The 20,434-nt window shown below is 47.3% G+C and overlaps 1 protein-coding gene across 2 annotated transcripts; it reads left to right on the top strand.

Moving 5' to 3' along the window:
- The first annotated feature begins 4,103 nt into the window (after positions 1-4,103).
- On the top strand, positions 4,104-18,269 carry Sdr42e1 (short chain dehydrogenase/reductase family 42E, member 1). 2 transcript variants are annotated; one of them, XM_048437362.3, is made up of 4 exons: positions 4,104-4,259; positions 14,410-14,545; positions 15,704-15,797; positions 16,598-18,269. In XM_048437362.3, exons 3-4 carry the CDS (start codon positions 15,730-15,732, stop codon positions 17,709-17,711), a joined length of 1,182 nt encoding a protein of 393 aa, XP_048293319.3. In that variant the 5' UTR covers positions 4,104-4,259; positions 14,410-14,545; positions 15,704-15,729; the 3' UTR covers positions 17,712-18,269. The 2 variants fall into 2 exon arrangements, with proteins under 2 accessions (XP_048293319.3, XP_048293320.3); XM_048437363.3 differs by lacking the exon at positions 14,410-14,545 and having other exon boundaries at positions 4,126-4,259.
- The last annotated feature ends 2,165 nt before the right edge of the window (positions 18,270-20,434 follow it).

Here is a 20,434-nt window from a genome sequence, read left to right as displayed (position 1 = left end):
CATTAAGTTACTTGGAGAGTTCTTTAATATGTAGTGGGGAAATCATTTTATCAAATGCACTGTAAGTAATAAATGCTTATTTCTTTTCCTAAAACAAATTAATTCTTGAAATTGTTAACCACCATTTAAATGTTGCTTGACTTTTGTCTATTTGTTTCCCTTCTTTTAATTTTTTTCCTTGTTGGTGTGAGCAAACACATTCATCCAAGAGAGAGAGAGCAGAGTGCACAGGATGCTGAGCCCAGGGAGTTGGAGCCTGAGCCTGTGACTTTTGATCCCAGCCCTGCCCTTCATGATTTCTATGTCTGGCCATGTTACTTAACTTGATTGATTTTCAAGGGAGGGGGAGTGACTATTTTTAAGGTTTATTTTTTATTTGTGTATGAGTGCACATGGGCGCGCATGCATGCATTCCTGCAAGATTGTGTGTATGGTGCATGCACATGAGTGTGTGGATACACGCTTGCTGACTTGAGACAGGGTCTCTCACTGAAGCAGAAGCTCCACCTTATGGCTCGGCAGTCTGTCCAGCTAGCTCTTGGGATCCCTGTGTCTCTGTCCCCCAGTGCTGGGGTTACAACAAGCACAGTGATGTTCAACCTTTTAACAGGTCTTCTGAGGATTCACATTTAGATTTGCATAGTAAACAATCTTACCCACCAAGCCATCTTCACAGCCCGTGTGTGACTACTGCATGGACCTTGCTCCCCAGCTCCGAGAGTCCTTGTAGTACTAGGTCACACCACTTCCAGGGTGGAGCTTTCCAACCTGAATTGTGTCTAGGAATTCTTCGGGGATTTTGCTAAGGTCTAGAGTCGGTCACAGCTCAGGCCCAACATTTCTAACAAGCCTACAATGATAACTTTTATATTTTTCAAGACATTTTTGTTATGTGGATGCAAGGGTACATGTATCACGGAGCATATGTGACACACAGAAGACAGCTTTCAAGAGTCTCTTCTCCCTCCCAGGAATCAAAACCAGGTACTTGGGCCTGTGCATCGCATGCTCCTACCTGCTGGTGCAGCTCTCCGTGCTCCTCTACCTGCTGGTGCAGCTCTCCGTGCTCCTCTTACCTGCTGGTGCAGCTCTCCGTGCTCCTCTTACCTGCTGGTGCAGCTCTCCGTGCTCCTCCTACCTGCTGGTGCAGCTCTCTGTGCTCCTCCTACCTGCTGGTGCAGCTCTCCGTGCTCCTCCTACCTGCTGGTGCAGCTCTCTGTGCTCCTCTTACCTGCTGGTGCAGCTCTCCGTGCTCCTCCTACCTGCTGGTGCAGCTCTCTGTCCTCACAGTTCTCTCTGCAAACTGCCCCGGTGCACAGTGGGTGGTCACAACTGTCCATGTTGCTCATCCTGGCTCCCCTCCCAGCACCACATCTCGCCACAGCAGATTCCAGTGCAGGGTATTTCTGACCCAAGCTGGGTCAAAAGAACATCTCACCCGCTTGGGGATTTGAACACTGACAACTAAAAGCATGACATTTGTTTGTTCGTTTCACAAATTTTAAGAATGAGCTAAGAGCAGGGAAGGGATTGAAGAATTCTGAGATTCTTTTTAAGTAGGATTATTGGGGAAAGCCACGCTTGTACTTCCCCTTCTACGATGACTTTGGAGGCCATGTGCTGAGAAGGATAACATAGCAGGTAAAGAAAGTTTGGCTCCCTGAATGATACGGGGCACACAAGCACTCTCTCCTTCCACGCAGGCTGAATTTGATGCTGATGAGAGGAAGAAATACATTTTTATTGCACAAAGCCACTAAGGTTTTAGGGATATTATGGAAGCTGGCAGTGCCTACTGGACACATACAGTTGTTCGGCCCTCTCTGGAATCCTAAAAATTGCCCTAGTTAGACTTAAGATGTTCCCTTGGAATTGCCTTCTCCTATTCCCCACCCCAGAGCTTGAATATGAGAGGTTGTGAGAATTTGATGAGCTAGTAAGTGTGAACATGATTCTCAGCATATTAAATAGTATAACGTTCTAAGGAAGCCTGCCAAAAATGTGGTCTTTCTGAAAGGCGCCATGATCTAGATGTATTAATTGGGCAAGCAAAACAAAATGACTATTGACATGGAAACTCAAACAAGGTCAGTTTCTTTCTCTGGTTATTTCTAGCTCAGATTTCTTGTTCAGGCTAAAAATCTACTAACGAGCGGTGAGAACTCAGGGAGTAATTATAAAGTTCATAATTTTCCTTTCAGATGTAAATGTTTATATTTTAAGAGTCCTCGGGGACAGAAGAATATTAACATTTAATATAACACTTTTCATGTTTATCCACACAGGAAATGTGGGCATCCCCTGGAGGATCCTGGGATTGCACATAGGAAAACGATCTTCGATGCTGCACTCCCAGGGGGGCCTCTCTTCCATGGCTGCTGGTCTCAAGAGTACATAGCTGGGCTCCCAGCCCTGAGCATCCTTCATCTTCTATCTTCTATATCCCAAGGAGTCACAGAAAAGTTGTTCCTGTGGACCACTGAGTACAATCCTGTCTCCATCTCCTGAGGCCTATAGTCAGATCGCAGCTGAGGCCAGCCATCTAGGAAAGCCTGGGTCACATCTTGGCTTTCTTCATCAGGCCTCCGTTCACTTTTGCATCCTAGGGCTTGAGTTTACCTCGTGTCATTTTGCATATTCTTAAGGAAAGCTAAAAAGTGGATGGTGTAATTCATGCGAGCCCCTTTGAGTCCAAATGTGGGACCAGTTCTGTTGATGAGAAAAGCACTTGAGCTTTTCCGTCTCTCTCCCGAAGAGGCGGCTTCTGCCTCTGTCCCTTCTCCCCACTTCTTTCCCCCCCCCCGTTTCTCTCTCTCTCTCTCTCTCTCTCTCTCTCTCTCTCTCTCTCTCTGCTCTTCTCTTCTTCCTTCTCCCCTTCCCCCTTTCCACAACCCACTAGATCAATATCCAACCCCCCAAAAAAGAAAGAGAGAGAGAAAACAAGAAAGAAAAAAAGAAAGAAAGAAAGAAAGAAAGAAAGAAAGAAAGAAAGAAAGACACTTGAAGTCAAAATTTCCATCCTTCCAGTTACCAAAATGAAACCCTATGGCCCACGGTCCCGTATAAGGCACGAAGTCTCTGTGGGATATGTGCACAGACTTGCCGCTTTCCATAAGCCCACAGCCCTAATGAGAAGGCATAAGGTGTTCCTAACAGGGAGAAAACTTTCTCTCCATGTAACCTCTACGTCCTTCAGGAGCAAAGGTCTGTCCTGCCTCGTTAAACCATCAAGGGTCATAGTATGTGGAGCTGGAAAACTAGGAAATCAGGGACACAGTCAAACATATGCACATATAGATACCAACGCTCAGAGAAAACAGATTTTTAAAGGGTGTGAGAAGGAGCTGGAGTGCTGGCTTGGTGGTGAAAAGTACTTCTTACTCTCGCAGAGGACCCAGGGTTTATTTCCAGCACCTACATGGTGGCCCACAACTGCCTGGAACTTCAGTTCTTGGAGATCTGAGGTCTTTTTCTGACTTCCTCAGGCATCAGGCAGGAATGTGGTGCACAAACATGAGGGCCAAACACATCCGTGCACATAAAAGAAAATATTTTTAAAGAGACTTGGAGAGTGAATGCTCGGTTGCTTACAGACCTTCATTCATTACCCATTCATTTCCTACCCAGGTATCCATCAACCCATCCACCCACACATCCATCCAAACGTTCACTCACCCATCTATCGATACACGCACCTCTCCACCAACCTGCCCACTCACCCATGTACCTATTTACCTCCACATCCATCCGCCCACCTATCTTTCTGCCCACCTACGTACCCGTTCACCCATTCACATATCCACCCATCTACACACCCACTTATCCACCGACCCACCCACCTATCTATCCCCGCATTTATCCACGCATTCACCCATCTATCTAGTCATCTGCCGCAGACTGAGCCGAACCCCGCCTTTCATCAGCTCTACACTCGTTAGTGGGGGTACACAAAGAGGTGAAAGCCTGGAGGCAGAAGCTGGAGGTATGAAGAGGAGTTTAGGTGACCCTTTTGAAGGACTCTGGAGCACACTGGCTGGGAAATCAGGAAGATTTGCAGAGGGAGCTGCTGCTGCTGCACAGATAAGGATTAGCAGGCTCATCATAGAGAGGCCTGGACCTCCGGGCTTCCTAGACAAACCCGGAAGTGTCTTCGGGAGCCAGTTTGACAGCTTTTGCCCCAGAGCCGGGGACAGCAAGGCACCAGAGGCTGAGTAGGCTCTCTTGTCCTGCAGCTACCAGCCACGCTGTCGTCTGCCTCTGTGAGTGAACTGGGGTCGCAAGGGCTGTCGTCACCCTCTTCTGGTGTGGCAGGGAAGTCCTAAGTGGGCTTTGACTGGGCTTGTGCCAGGAGACTGCTGGGTAACAGGTGGCAGCCAGCCGAGGGTGACTGAAGCTGAAGGTGACAGTTGAGAGTGACAGGTGGCATTTGAGAGTTACAGGTAGTGGTTGAGGGTAATAGCTGATGGCTGAGGGTGACAAGTGTCAGCTAATGATGACTGAAACCTGTTGAAGGTGTCAGGTGTCATTCGAGCGTGACAAGCAGGACTTGCAGATGATAGCTGGTGTTTGAGGGTGACAAGTGTTAACTAAGGGTGACTGAAACCTTTTGAAGGTGTCATGTGCCATTATAGTGTGACAAGCAGGACTTGCAGGTGATAGCTGGTGTTTGAGGGTGACAAGTGGCAGCTGAGGATGACTGATGCCTGCTGAAGGTGACAAGTGGCTGTGCAGGGTGACAAGTGGCATCCCTGGGATACGGTTGTAAGCAGCACCAACCTAAGATGGCAGGGACATGATCTTCTTTGTTTCTCTCTGGCTCCAAGGTGCTCATTCAGCTGAGCCATCTAGGATGTCAAGTTCTTAGACACCGGGTCTCCTCCTCGGCTTTTTGACCTAATTTCACAGACAGTAGGTCCCATGCAGAGAGCCTCCCACGGCTACCGAGCCAGAATCAAGTCAAGGCTTTCTTTCACATCACTTGGATGGGGGAGACACTAGCTCTTTGTGACAAATGATTTGGATTTCCCAGTTACAGTGGCAAACTGAGGTTCCAATTACAAAGATTCATTGTTATCAGAAGATATATATTAGGTGTGTGCTAGGCCAGGCATGTGAGTCATATGCAGAAGGGACCGCTGGAATGAAGTGGGCAGGGCTTGTCCCAGCACCAACGCTGGGCCCTATGCATTGAGGTTAGAGTCGGCGGGACTGCTTCAAGTTCTGGATTTCTTAGCATGGTATCAGAACCGTTTTCCTCATCTCTGGGAATCAGATGGCCTCAGGACTGTGCCTGAGCACCAGTGGTATGCCTTTAAAAGCCCTGGCCTGTACTAAGCAACATGTGTAGCCATAGTTGCTGTGATTTGCGTTGTAGGGAGGAGGAGGCTAGGATTCAGGATCCCACGAGCAGCTGATGGTAGATCTAAATCCTGGACCTCTGACTCCCAGTATCAGAACTTTAATGCTGTGTGCCATGCACCCCACTACCTGGGAGGAGATGAGGCAGCTTCTCCTTTGCCCTCCTGAACCATTGCAGAACGTGCTGGTTGTGAAATCACACACAGTTCAGATCAATGTGAACTCTATACCGATTGCTCCAGGTCATGGACTCTGCCCAGTCACCTGGGGCTGCTGAGGTTGAGTCAAGAGTGATGGAGTCAGACGGTCCTTGGCCCCAGTGGATACACCTGTATCCACGCACCACCTATGGAACTTGGAGTTGATCATTCTGGCTCCGGGCCTCAGTTTACTCATCTGCAAAATGGTACCTGCTAATTAGTACTGTCTCTTTAGGGCAGTGGTGGGCGCTTAGTAACAAAATTTATAAGCAAGTTGTAACATGGTGCCTGGCACGATAAGGGCTCATGAAATGGCAAGAAACACCCCTGTGGTAGAACAGAGTAACAGCCATGCTGACCCCGGGATGGAAGGAGACACAAGAGTAGCAGAGAGGACGAAGGCTATTTGAAAAGCTGTGGTGTGCTCACTCGGTCTAGATTACTGATCTCCAGTCTGTCGGATGCTCCTTGTCCCTGAAGATGGCTCTAGAGAAGGAGTCTACATTTAAATAGGGTTGCCACGGTAATTTGCAAAACAGATCGGTAATAGCAATATAAAATGGTTTGGAGGATGGGAAGATGGCTCAATCAGTAAGGCGCTTGCCATAAAATGCTTGTCATACAAGCATAAAGACCTGCGTTTGATCCCTCAGACGGATGCTAGCCATGGTGGCACGTGTGTGAAATCCTAGTAGTCCTGGGAAGATGGGGACAGACAGATCCTTGGGGCTCACTGGATAGCCAGCCAAGCCAAACCACTAAGTCCAGCCAGTGAGAGATCCTGTCTACAAAAGAGTGGGGAGGCCTGGGACTGGAGATGGCTCAGCAGTTAAGGGCACATATTCCTCTTCCAGAGGACCTGGGTTCAGTGCCAGAACCCACATCTGGTGGTTCACAACCCCCTGTAACTCAGATGTAGGAGGTCCACGGGCACCTGCATTTAGGTGGCAGGAACTCACACAGGCATGCACCATCGTGTCTCTTTTTTAAAAAAAAAAAATAATAAAAAGTAAAGAAGCAGAGGAGGAGGATGGAGGGATGGCTCCTGAGAAACAACCGGTAATGGTGAGCTCAGACCCCCACGTGCAGAAACATGTCCAAATAAAAGACACTCCATTTCATTCCTTTAGGTCAGCAATGGAAAGAATTGTGAGCGCCTTTTGTGTAACAGATATCTAGGTAAGGGAAGTGTGGGTGGACGGCTGGACATGAAGACCTGACCCACATCAGGTGATACCCGCCTGCCCGCCAGCCTCTGCCACATGCGGTGCCGTCTGTCCTGACCTTTAGAGTCTACACCTCACCTCTCTTTCACTGACAGCTGCGTCTTCATCCGTATTACATGAGAGTAACCACAAATACATCCTTTTCGCACCTTTCCTGGGACACAAACAGCACCAGCTCCTAAGCCCTGTCATCTCCCGTGTTTCCCAGGACCCAGGACCTTAGGACATTGCCTTCTGATAAGTATTTTTTCAAAAATCAAAGACACCTAATTATAAGGTCACACCCCTGGAAGTGTTTTAATTTCCTTTATAATGAATTGGGGCAGTGTTACACTTTTTGAGGCACAGTCTCTTGAACCCAGGAATTTTTTTGAGACACAGTCTCTATAGCCAGAAACAAACCTGAAGTGGTGGTCCCCCTGCCTCTGGCTCTCCAGTGTTGGGATAACAGGTGGGTGCTTTAGCTCTATGAAAACAGTTTGGGGGGGGGGTTGTTTGGTTTTTTTGTTTTTAACAGGCTGGATTTAAACTCTTTTGCCTGAATCTCCTAGCTCTACCACCAAAGAACTGGGACTGTTACAGGTGTGCACTGCTGTGTCCTCTTTGTACAGTGCTGGGGGGAGGGTGTTGCAAATGGAGCAGCGGGCTGCATTCCTGTCCCGGCTAGTTTACACCCGAAATAATTACACGGAAACTGTGTTCTTTTAAACACTGTCTGGCCCATTAGTTCAAGCCTCTTATTGGCTAACTCTCACGTCTTGATTCAGCCCATTTCTAATAATCTGTATGCCACCATGAGGTCGTGGCTTACCGGCATGAGTCTAGCCAGCGTCCATCTTGGGAAGGGGAATCATGGCATCTCTCTGACTCTGTGTCTTTCTCCCAGCATTCTGTTCTGTCTCCTCCACCCACCTATGTTCTGACCTATCAGGTCAAGCAGTTTGTTTATTAATTAACCAATGAAAGCAACACATAGACAGAAAGCCCACCTACATCAGGAGGGAACCCAGGTAACCTTGCTAGGTAAGACTCCACCTACTGAGCCATGTCTCCAACCCAGCTACTGTTAACCAGGCTCTTTAGGCAACTTGGTTCAGTGGTTGAGTATTTGCCTAGCTACAAGGCCTAGGTCCCCTCCCCAGCACTACAAAAACAAAAGGCCAGCCCTAGCAGGAGGACATCTTAAACTCTTGCCGCTTTAGATGCATTGGCCAAATGCTAATTGCATCTGCATTGAGTCGTGATGCCAGGGGTTGAGCGGCATCTCGGCTTTGAACCACAGGACTGGAGGAGCGGTGTGCATAATCTTAGGTTTTTATTACTGATCCTTAGCCTTAATTAGGTCTTTGTAAATCTAAAGCACTCCCAGTCATATTTCATTACTTTCTGCCTCGAACTCCCCTGTGAGATGTCCAACTGTTACCCCGGCTTCACCTTAGCATTATCAAGAGGTCAGGCAGATTTGAAACTTCTTTCTTTCTCCTCCTTGCAATTAAGATTCCTTTTTTTCCCCTTAATCATGTGCTTAACTTTAACCTGTTTCTGAGAAAATGACAGCTCGGGTCAGATGCTGCCTCCCCCATCCCAACAGAAAAGCAATTACTGAGCAAAGCTCCATTTTGGAAGAGCCTCCAAGCAGGTGCAATCATCCAGTGTGACCCCAGGAGGAGTCAGATGGAAACTAAGTAATAAAACAGAAGTTCTAGTGTCTGGAAACGGATAAAGAGATACTGTATAGGCTTTCTCCTCCTGCCTTAGCCCTCAAGAGGATTTCCTGGGGCTTCTATAGATTGATTTTGCTGATTTTTTTTCTCTCCCCCTCTCTCCTCCCCCTCTCCCCTCCCCCACTCTGTTATGTGAGGTAAATGTGTATTGTGGCAGACGCACACATGTTTTCGTGTATTGCATGTGTGGGTGTGGGTATGTGTTCACTCCTGTGCATCTGGACACCTAGAGTCCACTACTCTCCTCCCTGTTAATTTGGGACAGAGTCTTCTTACTGAATGTGGGGTTCCCATTTTCAGCTAGACTGGTTTGCCACTGAGCACCCAGGATCCGCCTATCTCTTGCCTTCCATCACTGGGCTTGCAGACACACTTGCCTGGCTTTTGTGTGGGTGCTGGGGTTCTGATGATCCCCACACTTAGGTAGCAAAGCTCACATTCCCAACCTCATTTTTTTTAATGCCCCTTGTGGCTCCTGACCTCAGAAGATTTTCTAGACCTGAAGGGCAAGCTTTATTTCTGTGGTTGTTTGTCTTGCTAAATTAGGAATTTTGTTAACCTTTCTCTTTCGGTCCTCCCATAGGTCAGTTCAGCAGATTCTTGCTTCAGAGCTCTCTGAAACTAGTTCAAAGATAATGAGGGGTAGCATCAATAGGCTTGGCAAGTTTCTGAGGCACTCATGACTGGATATTCCTGACCCCTGGGCTTCTGGCTGAACTGGAATGTGTGGTTATAAAAGCAAAGAACAATTCCAGATATTTCTGTCACAAGTTTTTAATTGGACTCTTAGAGGCCTGATTCATGTTTGGGATTCCTCACAGTGGTATTCTGTGGGGATATTTAAAACAGTTCAAACTCTGTGATCGGGCATCTTGTTAGCAGTCAGTGTGTGTGTGTGTGTGTGTGTGTGTGAGAGAGAGAGAGAGAGAGAGAGAGAGAGAGAGAGAGAGGAAGAGAGAGAAAGAAGGGGAGAGGGAGAGAGAGAGGGAGAGAGAGAGAGAGAGAGATCTGGAGACCCTTGGATGTCATCCTTCAGGTACCATTCACACCGACGTTTAAGGCAGGATCTCTTGCCAGGATCTAGAGCTCTTCGGTTCGCCGAGGCAGGCTGACTCGAAAGCCCCAAGATCTGCTTCACTTCACCTCCCAGCCCCAGCATCGCAAGTGCGAGCCATGAGACCCAGCAATTGTTCGCATGGGGTCTATGCACAGACTCAGATTCTTGCATTTGCTAGGCCAGCACTTTACCAACTGAGCATCTCAGCAGCCCCCCTAGTCACGGCTCTTCTTACACAATGGGTAGTATCTAGCATCCTCTCTCTGTCAGAGTCGTCACCTTCCTCCGGCTTCTCCCGGATGCTACTATCTGCTGGGACCTTGGTGTCTTTCCCATCCTCTCCTTGGTCCCAGCTGTGTACGCTGGCCCTTAGTCCTCACCAATATTCCTCTCACGTAGCCCCTTATCACGTCCTGCCTGGACTCTGTTCAAGCCTCTCCCTTCCCTAGTGGAAACCCTTTCTTTAAGAAAACATGGCTTCCCTGTCAGTTTTGCGCTATAAACCAAAAGTTTCCTGCTATCTACGGAATGGAGGTCAGATTCCCCAGAAGGGGACCCAAGGCTTTCTCTATGGCAGTTTCAACTCTCCTCCTTCCCCAAGTATAACTCCACACCATGACCTTGAGTGACATCTCAGTCACTGCGGATTCCCACTCGCTTGTCCAGCATAGCCTTCCCCATGAGACTTCCGTTTATTTGTGATGTGTCCCAAGCCAGTGATGACTGTCCACTTTGGGTTGGCATTCCTGAATCCTCCTGTGGTCCAAGTTCGGCTCCGAGCTCCCTCTTCCTGGGAGTGTTCCTTGACTAGAGTCAGCCACCATTTTCCAAGTTCCTGCAGCACTTGGCCTGTGGATCAGTCAGAAAAGTAATTCTGTCTCACCTCTGGTCTTGCGTTATGACTTGGGTTTTCAGTGTCTTCAGTGGTCTCAGCTCCATCCTACCTATGGCCTCATGCGGGGGGATGTGGTAGAACCTTTGGGAGGTGGGACCCAGAGGAAGGACGTTGGGTCATTGAGAGTGTACCCTTTAAGGAGCCCCACAGCCTCTTCCTCTCTTGCTTTGCCCCTGCACTCCCTAGCACAATGCTCTGCATGTCCTATGATGCTGAGCCAATTGGCCAAAGTGTTACACTCCTACAGCAGCTATGAGCCATAATACAGCTCTCCTGAGAAGTCTCCTGAGAACGTTCTTTGGACGTTAGCAGAAGTCTGTGTTCCCATTGTAAGTGCCACAGTGCCAAGGCCCGATGTCCCTGAGGCTGGCATCTGTCTCGTTCTGAACTCAGCACGTTTTAGGAAGTTAAAAGAAGCATTAAACAGCGTGGACAACAATGACTACTTGACACCTCAGGGCCCTGCTCATTTGAGTCTGTCACAGCTTTGCTAAACTGGTTATGCTTTGTGTTGTTAAGAATCATCCAGAAGTTGAGCGAATATTTATCGGGAATCTGCCCATTTCTGGGTTCTGTGAAGGAATACCCCAGCGGAAAGGAAGGACCTGTTTCTCGTAGATTTTTCACCTAGGAGGAGTGGGTCAGATTAAAGGCACACAGTTAGCCATGAAACACGCCATGGAAAAGGCGCTGTACAGAGCAACTGGAGGGCAAGGTGAGCCGAGGCAAGTGAGCAGAAGCCTCTCTGAGGAAGCTACACCCGGCTGGGACCTGCAAGAGCCACGCATCACACTGTGCTGAGAACAGGGCGCACCTGGGAGCCTGGCATGTTGCCAGGAAGAAGAGACGCTCCACAAGACTCAAACGCAAGGTCTCTGGGAGAAGAGCGGGCTGTTGACACAAGTGATGGAGGTGAAGGTCGAAAGTCTGGACACATCAGTCAGTCGTCCCCAGGAGGAGGGCTAAAGTCGCGGAATGTGGTGTTCCACAGCAGAATTGCTGACACTTGCTGGCATGGGCTCTGCAGTTCTGAGCGTGAGCATTCTGTTCTCAGAAAAGAAGACGGGGCTGTGGCTTGGTGGTAGAGCACGCGCCTTGTGTGTGTGAGAGCTGCGCTCTAACCCAGCATTGCAAAAGATAAAATGGCTCCGTGGCTAAGGGCACTGATTGCTCTTCCAGAGGACCACCCAGATTTGAGTCCTAGCACCCACATGGCTGCTTACAACAGTCTTCACTCCTGTTCAAGGACACTTGACACCTTCTTCTCGCCCCCACAGGTACTTCGTGCACATGATACACGTGAATACGTACAGGCGAAACTCTCATACATAAAAATTAGAAATAAACAAATACATGTATTTGTGTATGCATGCACACATACAGACACATATTTTTAAAGAATAAACTTCTTATTTTGTTTTTATTTTTCATTTTTTAAAAAAAATTAATTGTTTTTATTGAGCTATACATTTTTCTCAGCTTCCCTCCTTTCTCTCCCCTCCCCTTCTACCCTCTCCCATGATCCCTATGCTCCCAGTTTACTCAGGAGATCTTGTCTTTTTCTACTTCCCATGTCGATCAGATCCATGTATGTCTCTCTGAGGTTCCTCTTTGTTGTCTAGGTTCTCTGGGATTGTGGTTTGTAGACTGTTTTGTTTTGTTTTGTTTTATGTCTAAAAGTCGCTTATAAGTGGGTACATATTATAATTGTCTTTTTGGATTTGGGTTACCTCACTCTGTATGATGTTTTCTAGATCCACCCATTTGCCTGCAAATTTCAAGCTGACGTTATTTTTTTCTGCTGTGTAGTACTCCATTGTGCAAATGTACCACATTTTCCTTATCCATTCTTTGGTCAAGAGACATTTAGGTTGTTTCTAGGTTCTGGCCATGACAAACAATGCTGATATGAACATAGTTAAGCACATGTCCTTGTGGTACGATTGAGCATCCTTTGTGCATATACCCAAAAGTGGTATTGCTGGGTCTTGAAGTAGGTTGTTTCCTAATTTTCTGAGAAATCACCATGCTGATATCCAAAGGGGCTGTACCAGCTTGCACTCCCACCAGCAGTGCAGGAGTGTTCCCTTTCCCCCACAACCTCTCCAGCATAAGTTGTTATCAGTGTTTCTGATCTTGGCCATTCTTTCAGGTGTAAGATATAATCTCAGAGTTGTTTTGATTTGCATTTCTCTGATGGCTAAGGATGTTGAACATTTCCTTAAGTGTCTTTCAGCCATTTTAGATTCTTCTGTTGAGAATTCTCTGTTTAGGTCTATACCCCATTTTTTATTAGATTATCTAGTCTTTTGATGACCAATTTCTTGAGTTCTTTGTGTATTTCTTGGAGATCAGCCCTTTGTCCGATGTGGGGTTGATGAAGATCTTTTCCTGTTCTGTGGGGTGCCATTTTGTCTTGTTGACCATGTCCTTTGCTTTACAGAAGTGTCTCAGTTTCAGAAGGTCCCATTTATTAATTGTTTCTCTTGGTGTCTGTGCTACTGGGGTTATATTTAGGAAGTGTTCTCCTGTGCCAAAGCATTCTAGTGTACTTTCCACTTTCTTTTCTATGAGGTTCGGTGTGCTTGGTTTTCTGTTAAGGTCTTTGATCCATTTGGACTTGAGTTTTGTGCATGGTGATAGATATGGATCTATTTTCGTCCTTCTACATGTTGATATCCAGTTATACCAGCACCACTTGTTGAATATGCTTCCTTTTTTTCATTTTATATTTTTTGCTTCTTTGTCAAAAATCAGGTGTTCAAAGGTGTGTGGATTGATATCCCGGTCTTTGATTCGGTTCCATTGGTCCTCCTGTCTGTTTTTATGCTAATACCAGGCTGTTTTCAGTACTGTAGCTCTGTAGTAGAGTTTGAAGTCAGGAATTGCTATGCCTCCAGAAGTTCCTTTATTGTACAGTATTATTTGGCTATCCTAGTTTTTTTTTTTTTTTTTTTTTGCTTTTCCATATGAAGTTGAGTATTGTTCTTTTGAGATCGGTGAAGAATTTTGCTGGGATTTTAATGGGCATTAGATTGAACTTGTAGACTGCTTTTGGTAAGATTGCCATTTTTACTATGTTAATTCTACCTACCCAAGAGCATGGGAGATTTTTCCATTTTCTGGCGTCTTCTTCATTTCTTTCTTCAAAGATTTAAAGTTCTTAGGCACATATTGCTATAAGGTCACCATTTGATATATTAAAAAGGTGCTCATTCATGTATGGTCTTCATGGATTTTCTTGTAGCATAATGTTGGCACTTGCTTCATGGAACCCAGCCACCATCCTCCACACTGCTTTGCCCAGATCTCTGAATGGTTCTTGCCTCACACCTCTGACACTGTTGGTGAGCCTTATCTATAATTGTGATCACTCTCCATGACTAATCCTGTTAGCCTCACTGGCTAGAGACACAACACACAGATTTCTAGCACATGTTGCCCTCTATAACCCTGTGTCTTGAGAGCTCTAATCATGGCTGGACAGAAATACTGAATAGACACACATCAGAGCTTGGAAGAAAGGAAACAAAAAATGACATCTATGGGGTGAGCATGCCCCATGTGGTATGTTTGGGGTGTTCTGTCTGCATTATCCCATCTTGTCTTTATAAACTTGTGAGCTTGTCCTCAGCTCAACTTTTTAGATGAAGTCACAGGCTCAGAGCCATTTACTGATCTAAAGTCATATAACTAAAGAGAACCTAGACACCATTCTCTTTCCTCAAAGTTCATGTTTCAGGGGTTAAGATTACGAGTATGGGCTCACGGTGCCAACTATCCATTGGGTGTGCATGGGAGAGTTATTTACTCTCGACTGGCAAACTAGGAGATAATGGTGCTTTTTAAGTAGCTCATGTGTTCATAAAGTGCCCGGTGAACTGTGTGACACTAGTGGCGAGTCTCTCTTTGTCCTCACTCTCTCTGCTATATACTGTTGCTCTTCTAGAAGCGTGAAGACATCCTGACAGCTTACAGGAAAGTACGGGTTAGAGAAAGCAGAGTGTCTCAGTCAAGCTCACAAAACCATCTCAAGGCTAAGGCACCTGCCCAGTCTCCCCGGCTGCTGCCTACAACCTTGTGTCGTGAGTATTATTATTTTGACCTGTGTGCTCACGCTGATGTCACACAGCTCTTTGCGTGTGTGCCCTTCTTCCTGTGTCAGCCCAGCCCACGCTGTTCCACTAACATCTGTATTGTGTTCTTTGTTGTTCGAAACCATCTGCAATCGCAGTGGTCAAAGTCACGGATGGGCACCTGGCTGGGAAGGGGCGGTGGTTGAACTCTTGGTTACTTGTAGACTACCTATCTAAGCATACCCAAATATCTCCATTGAGAGAGAGAGGGAGGGATGGAGGGAGGGACGGAGGAATGGAAAGAAGGAGGGAGGGAAGGGAAGAAAGTGGGGAATGAAGACTGTGTTGTTCCCATGCCTTAGGAGACGTGTGCACTCCTGGGTCCATTTCTCACCTATGTGGAATGAGACATCTTGCCCATTTCTGTTGTTACGTTCTAGAAAGGAAGTAGTCCCTGACCTTGAGATGAATCTGCGGGAGAGTAAACAGACAAGGAGGGAGACCGAAGCAAGGTTCCCACCCTGTCAAATGCACTGAGCGCTCTCCCTTGAAGTGTTTGAAAGATATCCAAGGTGGAGGGCGTGATTAGATACAGAAAGGAATTTTATTCTCTGTTTTTAAGTATGGAGTTAATAAACCAACCTCAAGCAGAGCATACTGAAGATGCCGGAGATTTCTTCTGCGCTCTATCTTGGGTTTTCTGTGCCAGGAAGAAATCCTTCTCTCAACCACTTTTAAATGAGTTCTTCCCAAAGGCCCCGATCAGTTCCAGAAGTCAACAGTAATGCCTTTTGTTCGAAAGGGGTCCGTGGTTTTGAAAGCACCCACACTCTGTTTGTTTAACACTCACTTTGTCAAGTAGGCAAGGAAGACGCGTCTATGTTTCTATTATATGGGGAGGAATTGGAAGCCAAGAAGTGTAGGGGGGGCGTAGCTAAAGTAGCACAGGTGTGACTGGAGCCATGTGTCTCAAAGTGTAGCCTGCACCAGCGTATTCTGTCGTTTGGCTTGGGTTTCTCGGTGCTGGCCATGTCACCAGAGATTCTCACACGATGGGTACACGTGATACCACTGAGTAGCAAGTCAGTTACCTTTCTCTTCTTGTTAGCTCAGAACAAAGGTAAAACGTGTTTAAACAGGGTCAGAATGTTATGGCATTTCCTGCAGGTCTGGTTGTCCCTTTGCCATCTGGTATGGATTCCCCAAGGTACCCAGAGGAAACCGTACTCGTAACGGGAGGAGGCGGATATTTTGGCTTCCGGTAAGTTCGTCTACAAAATATCATCGCGTAGTTAATTATTTGACTGGGTAGTTTTCAATTCTCATGGGCTTTGACATGTTGGTATAGTGCCAAACCAAAAGTTAACTCTGGGGCTCCCTGCTCAGACTTGAAACTTGAAAAGCACAGGTTTATTCCATTTCAAGAAAAATCGTTTTTAAAACCTGCAAACTGGGGCCTGATGATTATTCATTTCGCCAAAGATAATTTTTTTTATAAAGTCCTCTTCATTTCTTTCCTCATCATTGTGACCAGATACCTAGCAAGAAGCAGTTTAAGGGAGGAAAGTTTAGCGTGACTTGTGATTTAATGGGGTGCAGCCCTATGTGGGGAGAATGTGAGACAGTGCCCCTGAAACCCAAGAGCACAAAGCCAGCAGGAAGCTGGGTCTGTCTATCATCCTCAAGGCCTGCCCTCTGGTGGCCCACTGCCCTCCAGCAGGGCTCCAACCCTTAAGGTTCTATAAACTTCCAAAACAGCATCACTGCCACTAGCTAGGGACCAAAGACTCCGTGACCTGAGCCTCTGGGAAATGGTTCACTTTTACACCACAGCCGGCATTCTGTCACCTGTGACATTGTCATTTATGTCGTTGAGAGTTGAGAGGATTCCTGCTTTGTTTTGTTTTGTTTTCAAAATTTACATGAGACCTGTAGCAATGAATACATAAGGTAAGTGACCCAGGATAAGTTAACAAGACTCGGGTGAGCCCTACCTTACTGGCAAGTTACTTCGTACTCTTTCCCTAGACACTGACCTAACCCTGATCTTTCTCACTTCAGCCTCGGCTGTGCTCTGAACCAGAGAGGACTCCGTGTGGTTCTGTTTGACATCAGCCAACCTGCCCAGAACCTCCCAGAGGGAATCATGTTCGTCCGTGGAGACATCCGCTGCCTCTCAGACGTGGAGACAGCCTTCCAGGACAATGACATTGCGTGTGTGTTTCACATCGCCTCTTACGGGATGTCTGGGAGGGAGCAACTGAACAGAACCCTGATTGAAGAGGTCAATGTGGGTGGCACCAACAACATCCTCCAGGCCTGCCTGGAGAGAGGAGTGCCCCGGTTAGTTTACACAAGCACATCCAACGTCATCTTCGGAGGTCAGGTCATCAGAAATGGGGATGAATCTCTGCCTTACCTGCCTCTTCATCTGCACCCAGATCACTACTCCCGAACCAAATCCATTGCAGAGAAGAAGGTTCTGGAAGCCAATGGCTTGGCCTTCAAGCAAGGCAATGGTGTCCTGAGAACCTGTGCACTAAGGCCAGCCGGCATCTATGGGACCGGAGAGCAAAGGCACCTCCCCAGGATAGTGAGTTACATTGAGAGGGGCCTGTTCAGATTTGTGTACGGGGATCCCGATAACCTGGTTGAGTTTGTTCACGTGGATAACCTGGTGCAAGCTCACATCCTGGCCTCCGAGGCTCTGAGAGCTGATAAGGGCCATGTTGCCTCTGGGCAGCCCTACTTCATCTCAGACGGTAGACCTGTGAATAACTTTGAATTTTTTCGGCCCCTGGTTGAGGGCCTAGGCTACACATTCCCATCCACCCGCCTGCCCCTCACCCTCATCTACGGCTTCGCTTTCCTAATAGAGATGGCCCACTTCGTTCTGGGCAGGTTCTACAATTTCCAGCCTTTCCTCACCCGCACAGAAGTTTATAAAACTGGTGTCACCCATTACTTCAGCTTGGAGAAAGCCAAGAAAGAGCTAGGCTATGAGCCTCAGGCGTTTGACCTGCAGGAGGTGGTAGAGTGGTTTAAAGACCGCGGTCACAGTAGAAGGTCTGGAGGTCAAGACTCAGAGTTCATTCTGTGGGATGGAATTCTGGTCCTACTCTTGGCTCTCTCCCTTCTTACCTGGCTCCCTCCTTCCACGGTTCTGTCAGTGTGAAAAGAAGGCTACACGCAGGAGCTGAGCCTACTCTCTGGGGTGGTTTTCAAGGATGCAGGTTTTTTTTTTTTAAGATGTTTTGCATCATTTGGTACCACTCCTGGGTCTTCAAACTACTCCTTAACAATGAGTCTTTAAACCCCATGGCCAGGGATGGGTTACCTCCTTATGAGCTGTTGGTCAGGGATGCCCCTAACATTTCCAAAACAATGTTGACTGTTGCCAATGCTCCCGGCTGACCACCAGCACTAGATCGTAAGGCCCTATTACAGAAGGCACCACACACCTTAACTGCAGCACAAGCTGGAAGAGCTTGCTAGATTTCATAGTGCCAGAAGGTTCTGTGCAGACTGCTAGAGGAGAGCAGTAGCTCGCTGTAAACCATGCCTACTGCAATACCAATGACAGGCAGTGTATAACCTTTGGTGCAATAGTGGCATTCCATTAGGGGACTAACCAACTACTTCCTAATTGGATCGGAGACCTTCTTCACAGGGGGGACAGGGTGCTCCTGGTGCTGTAATCCTGTCCAGAAGTTAATAAATAAGTCATAACCAAGTGGGACCTACTACTGTTATTCTGCTAGGTAGAGAAGTTGTGCCCGTAAAACTGATTTCTATATGTTTAGGTTTATACCCATAGGTTAGGGCTGCTCTTAGCTGGGATCAGAGAAGCTTCTCTCTGTAGTGGTCAGCAGTTCATACCTGGTCAAAGCGCCTAGGAGAAGTCTGTGCTCATAGAATGCTCAAGTGTTGAATGCTCATCCATAGACGGGACATCTGTATCACCCGCTCCAAGTCTCAGGGGACTCGGTAGCAAGAGCAGTGGAAAGAATACAAACTCTGGTAGAAGGCGAGGAGCGTTGGAGTCTGTCTTCCAAGAGTGACATGACCTCTGTCCTCAGAACTAACGGTAGCTATGACTGCCTTTTCTGGACTGCGCAAGATAGGATCTGTCACCATTTTTCCATGGGAGGGAGAGGAGCTGAGTGCCACTGGCAGTTTCTGGGGAGAGAGAGAGAGAGAGAGAGAGAGAGAGAGAGAGAGAGAGTGTTTCTCTAGTGGTATAGTCACAGCTAAGTTGCCCTGTGATCCTGTGAGCAGTCCTAATAAAGCTCTTTGGGACACACACACACACACACACACACACACACACAGAGAGAGAGAGAGAGAGAGAGAGAGAGAGAGAGAGAGAGAGACAGAGACAGAGAGAGACAGAGACAGAGAAACAGACACAGAGAGAGACAGGGACACAGACAGAGAGAGACAGAGAGAGATGGTTTAGAATGGAATCTAGGAGGAAAGAGGGAAGAAATCAATGGGAGTGGGACCAAAGAGGGTATGGGGAGGGGTGAAGATGATCAAGCTACATTTTATACATGTGTGAGAATGTCATATATAATACATGCTAATAAAAAAGGGAAAAGGTGGATTCTTGGATTAACTATTCATGACTTTCCTCTGCCCCAACTGACCCTGTTGGGAGACAAGAAGACACAAAGATAAGTTTGAAGTTTGGTCTCTGTGCCCTTGAACCCTAGCTGTGTACAGCAGGAAGTCACCCCGGAGCCAGGGAAGGGCATTAGTTGGTTTAGAAATTCTAACTTGGATATCTCAAAGAGGAACCCGTGTTCACCTCATACACTGTGTGTGCATAGAACAGTGAAATTCAGACTGATATGGAATGGCCCAAACTGACGTTTGGCTTGTATCCCTAACAGACCACTCTCAGGGGGCAGTGGCTACTCCAGGGAATTGCTGGCTGTACACAGCATAGGTTTTAGGGTCCTCTAAAATCCCCGCCCTTTGTGGAACAAGACCATCCCTCCCTGTGTGACCACGGGTCATATTTGTGTTGAAGCAGAGAGATGGACAGACAGCCTGCTGTATAGGACCCCTCTGGAGGTTAAATTAGACATTTGCAGCACGCGCAGGCCACCACTTCACAGTACAGTCACCGTACGGTCCTTCCGGAGTGTTCTCTTTTGAGGGCCTATTGTTACTGAACTCTCTGAAATGTCTGGAGTGTTCCCTAGGAGCCCACAGCCCTGTGTGCTCAGTGTCTGCCACATCCTGGTGTGAGGGAACAGACTGACATTGAGGGCAAAGCTCGGATCTGACAGTTAAGGGCGGAGCTCAAGCTCTCTGCACTTTGAAACCTGAAATCACGCTCTAACTCCACCACAGTGCTGCCTAATGGGGAGGGTGTGGGCTCTGAAGGCAGCTTCCCATGGGGAACCATGGCAGCATGGTCTGGCTGCCCCACCAACTGCTGCGGAAGATGTTTATATCGCGCAGTTGCCCAGGAGCAGAGCGGGAAGAAGGAAGTCTTTATGGTGCCGAGGTTTTGTCTCCAGGAAAGCAGTAGTGAAGTGGGTTGCTGCAGTGGATAGCACACACAGTTATTCTGGGAAACTTTGAGAAGATTCAAGGGGCCTGCACGGGTTCCCTTGAATAGAGCCTGGATTCTTCAGGGAATGCCCTAAACTTGATGCTATGAGACCCACATCATCAATGTTTCTTTGTCGTTAGCGTGCACCTGTAGCCTCCGGAGAACTTGGTTGTCTGTGTCTGGAAAATAGGACTGACCGTTTTTTGAATGTGTGTATATGTGTGTGAGTGTGTGTGTGTGTGTGTGTGTATGTGCATGTGTGAGTGTGTGTGTATATGAGTGTGTATGTGTGTAATGTGTGAGTGTGTATGTGTGTATATGTGTGTGAGTGT

Source organism: Myodes glareolus, chromosome 22 (assembly GCF_982192425.1).
Source record: "Myodes glareolus chromosome 22, mMyoGla1.1, whole genome shotgun sequence".
Lineage (NCBI taxonomy): Eukaryota > Metazoa > Chordata > Mammalia > Rodentia > Cricetidae > Myodes > Myodes glareolus.
This window is presented reverse-complemented; position numbering and strand designations above follow the sequence as displayed.